Source organism: Lithobates pipiens, unplaced genomic scaffold, assembly GCF_037356315.1.
Source record: "Lithobates pipiens isolate NorthernLeopardFrog02 unplaced genomic scaffold, aLitPip1_a1.2 Scaffold_18, whole genome shotgun sequence".
Lineage (NCBI taxonomy): Eukaryota > Metazoa > Chordata > Amphibia > Anura > Ranidae > Lithobates > Lithobates pipiens.
Genome location: NW_027507758.1, coordinates 489,097,326 through 489,110,355, shown reverse-complemented (window position 1 = coordinate 489,110,355; position 13,030 = coordinate 489,097,326). Strand labels below are relative to the sequence as shown.

Below are 13,030 nucleotides of genomic sequence, written 5' to 3'. Positions count from 1 at the left end.
TGCCAAAGTGTAAAAAGACCTCTGGTCATTTACCAGCAAAATGGTCCGGTCTGAAAGTGGTTAAAGAGAAGTCATGTGCGCTTTCATTGGGGCATCCTGCTCTGGTTAGCCTAATGGCAACTCCTTTGGCTCCCCCAATGGCAGATGTTTATGACTGATTCTCATTTGGGCATAAACCCATATACAAAATCCATGTAAGAAGGAAAAAGATGCTCCAATAGTATAAAACCTTATAAACTGCTTTATTAGTAATTAAAATTACACTTACATTCTGACGATTAAAAAGCAATTGGAAACAATCGCTGCTGCAAATGGCAACCGCGCTTACGGGAATTTCATCACTCATGACGTCTTCCAGGGTTGTGAACATGACTGCTTCTCACACAGGTCTTCCTGATTGTAATGATTTCAGCTTCATAGAAAGCGACGAGTGAGTACCAGCCCCATTCAACTACCGGACTTGAGATTCGCCTTTCGTGCTCACAGTAGCTGCTGAGCTTCGATCTGTGAAAGCGTGCACTTTGTATGCTTGGGTAGGGAATGAAGCTGAGTGCTCATGCGTGAGATGCTGGGGCAGCTTGAAAAGCCTCATTTTGTAATGACTACATAATATACTGGGGAAGCTGTAATGTATAGGGGTTTTAGTTGCAAATGTCATTGAAGGTGACCTAACCTTTTCACAGGACCGGTAATATGTCATTTGTTGCTATAATGCTCTCTTCTGACAGTGTACTAGCTAGCAAGGAGCTGAACATGCACCGAGGACAGAGTACCTGTGATATGGAGACTCCAACCTCGGTTGCCATGCGAGAGCTTTATGTACACACTCACAAAAGTCTACAGAGTGTCTGAGCACATCTATGATTTCAGGGGCATTTGTTCCTACCTTTTTATTTTTTTATATCTTTTTATTAGAAACTTTTGTCATACAATAGCACAGTCAACTAGCAAAAAAAATAACAAAGTACAAAATATCAACACTTTAGGTGTTACAGTTGTCACACGACAACATGCGGCCTAAACTACACCAAACTCTCCAAGGTATCCGCATAGACAGCAAATAAACTATTTAGTGAGGAGTAGGCATCAGAAGAGTTCACGAGCAGCCGAGTTGTGCGCCCTGGGTAAACGCCACCCAGTGCACAAAGTAGCAATGGGGAGCATGACTATCCCTCTTGTGATAACGCTAGGAGGGACCTCAGCATAACAGGCACTGGGCCCTGCCAGAATGGACCCTCCAGTTTGATTGGAACACCCACCAGTCTCGGGTTTAAATCAGCAGTGTTGCTGTTCTGCATAAGAGCAGTCCAAACACCCATTCCCCACCAAACAATGGGGTGAAATGGTTGGCAAGTATAAGGCCTCGTTCACTCAAAGCGGATGCGCACAGAGGAGTCCACCAGCTCAGCAGGAGATCTCTCCATTGATCTCTGCTGAGCTGGTGGATAACGGGTCCGTCTCTGCCCACTGAGGGGGCCTGTCAGAGTGCCGCTCATTCCTATGGAGGGATCGGGTGAAAACTGACAGCATGTCTGTTTTCATCAGATCTCATCCGATCCGCCAGGACGGATGCACACTTATCGCCATACGTCTGATTTTAGCGGATCGGATTTCAGCGGACATGGTCACCGCTGACATCTGTCACTCCATAGACCTGCATGGAGTGTCCGTTGAGGTCCGCCTAAAAAAACTGACAGGCAGACCTGAATGGTATGTGTGAAAGGGGTCTTTAAAGTGAAAGAAACCAAAATAGACAATATAAAACAAGGAAGAATAAAATAAAATAGAGTTCAGATATGAATTCACTCTTGACAGCCTAGGTTACAAGAAGCAATCCCACCAATTAAGAAAAAAGGGGGTCTCTCACGGCAAGACCTGTGAAGACGAATTACCCAGTTGGCATCGCTCAATCCATTTCCTGTCAGAGGGGTGAAGGGGCACGCATGATGGAGAGGCTCGGGATCCTGAAATGTCCAAGTGGCCCAAATAGAGTAGAATCTATCATATTTATCTTTGCATGTAGCCATCCATTCCTCTGCCTTGATGATGTTCGTCGCCACCCGTACCCAGTCCGAGTGCCTAGGGACCTGAGCCCTAATTATATGGGAATTAGATAGGAATCTGCAGCATTGAGAAGGTGCAGCAAGATGCTTTTCTTATAATGGCTAAGAGGAATTGACGAGAAATACATCAGTGAATCTGGAACATCAATGTCCAAAATTTTAATTTGAGCTCGAATCTCTATCCAAAAAGGGTGCAATTTAGGACACCTGCACCAGTTGTTTAGGAAGTTGCCATGCTGATCACAAGTCCTTCAACGGGTGTCCAGCATGGAATAGATGAGCCAACTTAGAGAGGACTCTAAGGCCGCGTACACACGGGCGGACTGTTCGCCCAACTTTGTCCGCTGAACAGTGTTTGGGCGGACAGTCCGCTCGTGTGTGGGCTTTCAGCGGACAGTTTCAGCGGACAGTTTGACGGACAAAGTCTTTCGGAAATTCCGAAAAACTGTCCGCTGAAACTTTGTTTGAGCGAACAGTCCGCCCGTGTGTAGGCTACTTTCGAAATGAGCAAACTGTTCCCGCTCGGAGGGAAGTCTGCTCATTACGAGCGCGTGTGCAGGTAGGCGGGGCCCGCGACGGAGACGTTGCGGGCTCCGCCGCCTGGAATGGACTTAAAGGGGAACCCCAACGCCAAAAAAAATCGGCGTGGGGGTCCCCCCAAAGTCCACAACAGACCCTTGTCCGAGCACGCTACCCGGCCGGCCAGGAAAGGGGGGCGAGCGAGCGCGCCCCCCCTCCTGAGCCGTACCAGGCCGCGTGCCCTCAACATGGGGGGTGCCTTGGGGAAGGGGGGGCCACGCCCCATGGTATATGTCACATGGGTTGGTCACATGGGTTGATGTCACATGGTGACCCCGCCCCCATACGATGTCATAGTCCCCATGTGACATCAACCCATGTGACCAACCCATGTGACATATACCATGTGACACCGCCCCATTGTCACTATATAAGTGGCAGCGCAGGGCGGCTCTGGCATTCCGGCCGGAGAGAGCGTCGTGTCAACATCTCCTGGAGAAGAAGAACAACAAGAAGAAGAAGAAGAACGGAAGGTGGCGACGGCGACAGAAGACCGGGCCACCGCCTGCAAAAGAGCTATAAGAAGGCGCGGTGGCCCGGCAGAAGAACGGAAGGCGGCGGCGACAGAAGACCGGGCCACCGCCTGTAAAAGAGCTACAAGAAGGCGCGGTGGCCCGGCAGAAGAACCGAAGAGGGGGACAAGACCCCCGAAGTCGGGAGAAGAGGCCGGCGGCGGGGAGGAAGAAAGCCGGACTCCTCCGCTAGTAAAAGAGCTACAAGAAGATAGCGGAGGAGTCCGGCGAGAAGACCCCCGAAGACGGAAGACCCCCGGAGCTGTGCAATAAAATATTTTTTCTCGTGTGTTGTTTTTTTTTTGGGGTACTTTTATTTTACAGGTGAATGGGTAGGGGTACATTGTACCCCATACTCATTCACATAGGGTGGGGGGCCGGTATCCGGGGGCCCCCTTCTTAAAGGGGGCTCCCGGATTCCGATAAGCCCCCCCGCCCGCAGACCCCGACAACCAACGGCCAGGGTTGTCGGGAAGAGGCCCTTGTCCTCATCAACATGGGGACAAGGTGCTTTGGGGTGGGGGGCCGCGTGGCCCCCCCTTCCCCAAGGCACCCCCCATGTTGAGGGCACGCGGCCTGGTACGGCTCAGGAGGGGGGGCGCGCTCGCTCGCCCCCCTTTCCTGGCCGGCCGGGTAGCATGCTCGGACAAGGGTCTGTTGTGGACTTTGGGGGGACCCCCACGCCGATTTTTTTCGGCGTTGGGGTTCCCCTTTAAGTCCATTCCAGGCGGCGGAGCCCGCGACGTCTCCGTCGCGGGCCCCGCCTACCTGCACACGCGCTCGAAATGGGCGGACTTGCCTCCGCCTTACGTGGGCGAGTCCGTTCATTTCAAAAGTTGAGCGAACTGTTTGGCAAACAGTTCGCTGAAACAGTCCGCTCGTGTGTGGGCAAGTCCGCTCATGCAAATTTTGAGCGGACTGTTTGCCGAAACTGTTTGACGAACAAGGTTGGGCGAACAGTCCGCGCGTGTGTACGCGGCCTAAGAGGACATGTGAGCTGTTTATAGCTATTTTTCCACCATCTTAATATCATCAGAGCTGGAATGAGTTAAGTGGTATAAGTGGTCAAGTTACTTTTCAGAAAAATCATGCTGCACGTCTCACTCCCATTCTCGTATGCATAAAGGCTTCCTGGGATTCTCCTCAGACTGGAGCAGTTTATAAAGCACTGAAATAGAATGCGGGACAGTGGCATTCGTAGCGCACAACTTCTCGGAGGGTGTAACTGAGCATGGGAGTTATCGGACCATGAACAAAGTGATGGAGTTGCTTGTATTGCCAAGCATCCACAGAAAATCTGCCATATTGCTCTCACAGAGAAGGGTTAGGGGAACATCAATGGTGTACCCCCCTTTGCATTAACCCCAGGAGGTCCCGCAATAACTGTTTTCTGTTACTGATATATTGATTTTTCTATGTCTGTTTGACAGGGCTCAGCCCCCCCCCCCCCCCCCCCCCCCCCCATCGTGTTGGGTCTGTAAACCTGAAAGTTGAGCACACGTTCATTTTAAAAATGATGGTGGGGGGGTGGCTTTTTCCGAAGAGGCCGGGCTCTAAGTGCAGCGCCATGAACGTCCAGGAGGACACACGGCAGGCAAAGACAAGAAAACCACAGCTGGGACAGTCTCTCCTCCTGATGATGAGGCGGGAACAAACAATTTGCACACAGGGACACAGGAACTGTGGGATAAATGAGGGTTGCAAGCTGGCATTCCCAGTACAGGAAGGACACTTCCCCCCCCCCCCCCCCCCCCAGCACTAGGCTGAACTTTTATAGCGGCTTTTAATGTCATGACTATATTCAGCTATTAAGTGCAATTGTATAGTGCCTCTGTTTTTGTGCTTAGGACTATGCCTGCTAAAAGACACCACAAAGACCAAAAAGGTACTAAAGATTTCACTCCCAGGCGCTACAATCTCGAGTCGTGCTTCCACGCTGTCATCCTTGCCTGAATTACCAATTATGGCAAGCCAGGGTGAGCCATTGGAACAAATTGATGGTGCAACTGCTTCTCACATCTCAGCCCCTGTATACTTGACTGAAGATGTCCTTTCCTCCACCCTATAGGGTCTGGAAGGAAGATTAGTGGCATTAATCGCATCCTCCATTCAAATGGATAGGAAGCGTGCTAGATCCCCCCCTCCCCCACTTCAGACCCCTTGCAGTGGACACAGGATGAGTTGTTACCCTCAGGCGATCCGAAGGAAAAACCAGAGGAAACAATGGTAGATGAACCTTTCAGCCTCACAATCTGAGAAGTTGCTGATACAATCTTAAGGGGATGGTTTGTTCTACTTTCATGCTATCCCTTACGGAGTCTCCTGTAAGTTCGGTTTTTTTTCCTTGGGTTCCTTGAAACTTTCTCAGCCTTTACATGCGTTTCCTGTCCATGCATTATTAGAACAGCTTATTTTTGCTGAATGGAATCACCCGGATAAGCATTTTCTCCCTCCTAAGATTTTCAGTTCTCGATCCCCTGGAGGAGAAATTATCCAAAAAATTGAAAGTACCGGCAGTTTCCAGTGTAGACAATGCACAAATGCTTAAGGATCCAGCAGATAAAACGTGGGAATCCCTGTAAAAATCTTTTTCCATGGCAGATGCCATTACTCAGCCTGCAGTCGCTGCAATAGACGTCTGTCAATCCCTAAAGGACCAATTTAGACAGGCCCTTAAAGTGGCTGTAAACCCTTACAAACCACTTTGACCTACAGGTAAGCCTAGATTAAGGTTTACCTGTAGGTCCAAGAAATATCTCCCAAACCTATACGGTTTAGGAGATATTTGCTCGAAGACGGGCACTGCTATCTACGGCGCATGCGCCGTAGACAGCGGTGCACTGAGCAGGGCATCGTCGATGACGAAGATGCCTGTGCAATGCCGCGCGTCTCTGCTCCCGTGCGCGGGAGTGACGTCATCGCTGCTCCGGCGAATCACAGCGCCGGAGCAGCGAGACCCAACAAGAAGATGGACGCTCAGAACTACAGGGGACAGCAGTGACTTCGCTGGCTCCTGTGTCAGGTAAGTGACACATAATGGAATACTATGCAATGCATAGTAGTCCATTATGCTTTGCCTTTGCAGGGAATGAAAGAGGAAGTAAACTCGTCAGGGTTTACTTCCTCTTTAAAGAGGTTCCTGCACAACAAGCCCGGGGATTGGCTGAACTACCAAAGGCATTATGCTTTGCCATAGATGCCATTAAAGATTCTATTTATTAGGCATCCCACCTTACACTTATCCTTGTACATATGCGTAGAATCCTGTAGTTAAAAAAAATTGGTCAGCCAAAGCACCATGTAAAAACCTCCTAACTGGGTTCCCCTTTCATGGGGAGCGGCTTTTTGGAGAAGATTTGGACAAATATATCCAAACAATTTCTAGTGGGAAAAGTACTCTCTTGCCAATCAAAAGAAAGTCTAAACGCCCTTCATTTAAACAGGCTCTTTCCCCTGCACCAGGGGCTACACACTATAGGCAGTGGCAACGGCTTCTGCCGTCAGACTCTAGAAGAGAAGAACCTAAGGGTCAGACACAGGCTCAAAAGAAGTCCTGGGGTCAGAAACCTGCAAAGCAGAATCCTAAAGCCTCATCATGAAGAGGCAAACCCCCTCACCAAGGTGGGGGGGGGGTGTAAGACTTCTGCAGTTTTCAGAAGTCTGGCAAGAAAGAGGAAATTCAGGACAGATGTGTCATCTCCACGGTAACGCTGGAATTTCAGGACTTTCCACCGCCTCGTTTCCTGAGGTCAAGTGTTCCCAAAGATCCAGAGAAAAGACCATCTCTGTTTCAGGTACTAGACTATTTAATATCTCAAGGGGTGCTCATAGAGATCCCCACAAAAGAGCAAGGTTTGGGGTTTTATGTAAATCTTTTTATGGTACCAAAACCAAATTGAGATGTCAGACCCATTCTAGATATAAAAAATCTAAATCCGTTCCTAAAGATACGCACCTTTTGCATGGAGGCAATCGGGTCAGTCGTTTCTATCCTTCTAGGAGAACTTCTGTCATCTATCGACATCAGGGATGTATAGCTGCATGTTCCTATATTTCCTGCTCACCAAAAGTTTCTGCTGTTCGAGTTGGAACAGCAGCATTTCCATTTTGTAGCCCTGCCCTTCGGGCTAGCCACAGCACCCCGGGTGTTCACAAAAATGCTGGCCCCAACTCTAGCCAGGTTAAGGGCATAGGGCATAACAGTTGTAGTGTACCTAGATGATCTATTGCTAATAGACCAGTTGGCTCTTTGGAGCAAAGCATACGCATTACAACCAGTTACCTGAAACGTTTGGGTTGGATTCTCAACCTAGAGGAATCTTCCTTAATACAAATAAAGACTGGAGTACTTTGGTCTGATCATGGACATGGCACAGGAAAAGGTGTTCTTGCCTCAGACAAAGATCAACTCTATAAGAGAGCTGGTGCGGATGGTCAGGTCAAAAGGCGATCCCTTAATTTGCCTTTGCATGAGGTTGCTAGGAACCATGGTGGCTTCATTCAAAGCGGTTCCCTATGCCCAGTTCCATTCAAGAGTGTTGCAAAACAGTATCCTGTACGCTTGGAACAAAACAATTCAAGCTTTAGACTTGCCAATGCGGCTGTCCCCAAGCCTGTCACAAAGCCTCAGTTAGTCGTTACTAACTCAGAATCTGCTGAAAGGAAAATCTTTCAGACCAGTTATCTGGAAAGTGGTAATGACAGATGCCAGCCTTTAAAGCTGGGGAGCAGTACTAGAAAAGACAACTGTCCGAAAGAACCTTTCCCATCAATATCCTAGAGATTCGGGCAGTGCGTCTGGCTCTGGAGGCCTGGACGTCCAGGTTACGGGATTGTCCTGTCAGGATCCAATCCGACAATGCCACAGCTGTGGCCTATATCAATCACCAAGGGGGCACCAAGAGTCTCTCAGCACAGAGAGAGGTGAAACACATTCTAACTTGGTACTCTGCTCAGTTTATGAATGAACAGGAGCCTCTGTCTCCTGTTCATTCATCTTTAGTGCTGAGAAAGGCAATGGGGAATGTGTCCTCAGTCCTTTTCTCTCAAAGGGGGGATGTCAGGCTTCTGTTTAGACCCGTAAACATCTCACCAAAGCCCCCAAAAAATATTTTAAAAAGTGGTGCAAAGTGCCATCTTCCTGGAAATGTAAAGGTTGGCATATCTGGGGTGTCGTGGGCTTTTCAGCACTTTTTGTAACTTTGCAAAGATGTCATCTGGTTTTCTGTACATTCTTATTGGCTCTCGTGTGTACTAACAATCAGATTATCGTATTATCGATTAGAAAGCAGTATTTTTCATCTGATTTTAGGGATGCACCGAATTGGTTTTTTGGTGCCGAAACCGATACCGAAAATGAAAAATACACTAGACCGAAAACCAATACCGAAACTGCACCGATACCGAAAATGACTGTTTTAAAAAAATATTTTTATACAGGAGATGGTCAGAGATTGGGGACATGGTACAGGAGGTGGTCAGAGGCTGGGGACATGGTACAGGAGGTGGTCAGAGGCTGGGGACATGGTACAGGAGGTGGTCAGAGGCTGGGGACATGGTACAGGAGGTGGTCAGAGGCTGGGGACACGGTACAGGAGGTGGTCAGAGGCTGGGGACACGGTACAGGAGGTGGTCAGAGGCTGGGGACACGGTACAGGAGGTGGTCAGAGGCTGGGGACACGGTACAGGAGGTGGTCAGAGGCTGGGGACACGGTACAGGAGGTGGTCAGAGGCTGGCGACACGGTACAGGAGGTGGTCAGAGACTGGCGACACGGTACAGGAGGTGGTCAGAGACTGGCGACACGGTACAGGAGGTGGTCAGAGACTGGCGACACGGTACAGGAGGTGGTCAGAGACTGGCGACACGGTACAGGAGGTGGTCAGAGACTGGCGACACGGTACAGGAGGTGGTCAGAGACTGGCGACACGGTACAGGAGGTGGTCAGAGACTGGCGACACGGTACAGGAGGTGGTCAGAGACTGGCGACACGGTACAGGAGGTGGTCAGAGACTGGCGACACGATAAAAGAGATAAGTGCAGCCAGTGTTTCCCCCAGTGATGCAGCCAGCTATGCCCCTCTGCAGTGAAGAGAGCCGTCTGGTTGAATAGAGCGCCGGGAACATCACAGCTTTAATTTCAATAGCTGTGTGTTCCCCGTCGCGCGCCGTCACACACAGCCCCTCCCCCTTGTCCAGGCACTTTGATAGACAGATCACCCGTCCAATCTGGACAGGTGATCTGTCTATCAAAGTAACCCCGGACAAGGGGGAGGGGCTGTGTGTGACGGCGCGCGACGGGGAACACACAGCTATTGAAATTAAAGCTGTGATGTTCCCGGCACTCTATTCAACCAGACGGCTCTCTTCACTGCAGAGGGGCATCGCTGGCTGCATCAGTCCTGCGCTATTCACTCCCATCATGGGAGGCACCAGGGGCGGGGCGGGGGCGGAGTTCCGCCCCAGGCCCCGCCCCATTTTCCGCTCAATTATCGGCCGTTTTTTCCTTTCGGCAAATTGCCGAAAAGGGCATTTTCGGCCGATATGTTTCGGCCGCCGAAATTTCGGTGCATCCCTGTCTGATTTTCTGATTGTGTGTATGTGCCTTAAGTTGCTGCTGTTTAATGGGTTTTGGAGGGTGGTGCAGGTTTATAGGCACATTGAGGAAATTGGTTTTTCATTTTCTTGCAGGCTCCAAGGCTCAACAACTGCTACAAGGTCTTCAAGCCACAGATGAGAGTCAACAGCTTCAAGCAGTCATTGAGATGTGCCAACTGCTGGTGATGGGAAATGAAGAGACTCTTGGAGGGTTCCCAGTAAAGAATGTAGTGCCCGCACTGGTAAGATGGAAATTTAATTTTAAGCCGCGCACCTTTTTTAATTTTACATTTTTATATTTTCTATGGGATGTTCATTTCCCCTATTTGAATCCTTGCACAAGATTTGTCTGGGAGGAGAAGTGGGACTTGCATACATTTGTTGCAAAACCAGTGCTGCTGATATTTGAATGCGGTTTTCTGTCCTTTCAGATCACTTTGCTGCAGATGGAGCACAACTTTGACATTGTAAGTACTGTAATGCCAGACCTGCTGAAGCAGGTACCTTTTTGTAAGTTTTACACCCCTTTCACACTGAGGTGGTTTTCAGGTGTTTTGGCGCTAGAAATAGCACCTATAAAGCACCTGAAAAGCGCTTCTCATTCAATTCAGTGTGACTCTTCACACTGGGGCAGTGCACTTGTGGATGTTAGGGAAAAGTCCTGCAAGCAGCATCTTTGGGGCAATTTGGGAGCGCTGCATTTAGCTCTCCCTAAACTCCCTGACCATTGAAATGAATGGAAAGCGCCACAACACGGGTGCTTTTAACTCCTTTGGGGTGAAAAGCTCTGTTTTGCTAAAGCGCCGCTAAAAAGAGCGGTGCTGCTGCCGCCCCAGTGTGAAAAGGGGTCTTGGGTTTTGGTGTACTTTATATTGACAAAGCTTGTGCACTTGGAAATAAAATAGCTTGCGTCACTAAATGCAGATTTCATTTCATGTTGCACAAACATCAATGCAGATTGCAACGTTTAGGCCTCATGCACACTGGACGTTATAAAAAAAAAAAAACAGCAGTAGCATTGGCTGTAGAAAGTTGTAGCTGTAGAATGATTGATTTTTTCAGTGTTTTTTTTTGGAAAACTATACTCCCACTAAAGCTTAGAAAAAAAACAAAAACGCTCGTAAACACTGATTTGCCACTTGTTCTGGGGTGTTTTTTTTTCCCTTTTTTTGCTGTGTCAAAGCAATAAGTGCAACAAGATCCTGATGTATGTTTGACCTTTATTAGCTAATATTTGAGCACAAAATGAGAAATGGTTAACAGTATGATGCAAAGGATTTGGCGTGCCATCAATATATTTTAAGGGATATTGACACAACCGATATTAACATCAGTAAACCATACATGAGACAGGAACACCTAGGAACAGTCCAAGCCAGTTTGGTCTGCTCTTTTACTAAGCAAGACTGCAAACCGTTTCAGTGCAGTGGGCTTTGTACAGCAACCCCATAGTGTAAAAAAACCCATCTCCTTGTCCCTGCAGAATAGTTCAAACAAACTATCACTAGAGTCTGCTGGGCCTCAGCTACATCCAGTATACAGCACTGTATTCCGGGTGTGGGACAAGACCTTCCTGCCTCAGACACAGAACAAAATGGCGTTGGCTGTGTGGCTTTTAGCCATTTGTGGGCAGTTTTGTATTTTATCAATTAATACAAAGCTTCCTCAGATTGGCAGAGTCGGAAAGGCAGGCTAATGATGTCATAATCTCCGGCCACACATGTTGGGGAAGGAAATTTGGGCTAAGTTGGTCCACATTAAATATTTTAAAGTGAAAGTAAAGATGCAGATCAACTTTCACACTAAAGATGTGGGGTTGAGGCTTCATTCTATGCAAAGCTCAAGGCTCTGGGAGCCAAACCAGAGCTTATTTAAAACTGATTTTTCTCAACATCGAACACAAACCTTGGAGCCCCTAGCCACGTTTAGGTGAGAAGCCTAGGTGACACACATACACCATCCATGTTCCTACCAGCTAGTGCCTCAAAAAAAAATTCCATCCAATTTGCGGTGGTTGCATGCGATACCAGAAAGGGAAACCTTCCTCCAAGAATTTGTAATGGACGTCATTTTTTTATCTATGAGCAGAACAGATGCAGCATTATCCCATAAAAACATATACATAGACTATAAAATGGAACACTATATTTACCCTTGAAACTTTTTAGCATCTGTATAAAATACTTTTATTGTATTAGCTTTTAGTTCAGTGAATGCCCCAACTCTAGCGCTATTTTACTTGACTTCTGCAGTTTATAGATGACACTGTCTACTAGAAGATGAGGAGTGAAGTGTGTCCCTTTTGAGTCAGCTGTGTGTGTAATCTGAGATACCAGTATTCAGATCTTAGCACAGTAGGCAACTGACTTTTTGAAATTCTAGAGTACTGGATGTGCACTTGCTGTTCCAACTTTTGGCTGAAGAATTTATATGTACATTTTCATATCCCCCTTTACTACAAAGAAGAAGAAAATAAACTGTTATGTTGCTTTTTACAAAATTGTTGTTAAATAATATCTTTAACAAATTGTAAGTGTGTTTGTTTTTTTTTTTTGTTTTTTTTTATTACCCCAACACTTCATATTCTTGATATGTGCCTGCTGTATCATGTACTTGTATGAGAGAGTATCCTGTTCTTTTTGTATTGCTTCCTTTGTGTGAAATCCCTAGTGTTCCTGTTAGTGCCTATGCTTTCCCTTTTTCAAAAACTGACTACATGAAGCAGGAGAGCACACAGTGGTCAGTTCTCTAGCTATGCTGGAAACTGTACTCTCCTCCATTGATCAGGCTTGCAAGCTTGTTTTACAAGGTGATCATTTACAATCACTTTAAGGTTAAAAGAATAAACGTTTGCCTTACATTTGTACGAGGTCTGAAAGCATTATTAAAGCAGAACCAAACTATCTCAATCAGCGTTAAGTATATTTAATTATAATGTTCCAGCCTTAGTAAATAGGAAGGTATTTTATATACACTTGTTTTAGGGCTAAAACAACTAATCGACATAATCACATATAAAAAGAATTGTCAAATATTTTCATAATCGGTCAGTTGTCTTGCATATAGAATGCATTTATTTGTTTACACAACCAGAAATACAGTTCAGCACACATACAGCTCAGTACACCATCCATACGTGTCAATAATGGCCCAAGACTTTGTGAACGTGTGGGGAGCAATGCCTCATGGAACATGTAGTTCTAGGCAGAAGGAGAAAGTGATTCTAGCTCTCTCCCCCTTGTATCATTACCTGATCCAGATCTTGATCTAGCGCTGTATCT

General features: G+C 47.3%; 1 protein-coding gene across 11 annotated transcripts in view; it reads left to right on the top strand.

The window, feature by feature from the left end:
* TRIP12 (thyroid hormone receptor interactor 12) overlaps positions 1-13,030 on the top strand; it is a 200,965-nt gene that overhangs the window by 114,727 nt on the left and 73,208 nt on the right. For all 11 annotated transcript variants that reach the window (XM_077488552.1, XM_077488551.1, XM_077488549.1 and 8 more), the window contains 2 exons: positions 9,843-9,991; positions 10,181-10,216. In XM_077488552.1, the coding sequence (XP_077344678.1) occupies positions 9,843-9,991; positions 10,181-10,216 (185 nt within the window). The remainder of the gene's footprint in view (positions 1-9,842; positions 9,992-10,180; positions 10,217-13,030) is intronic.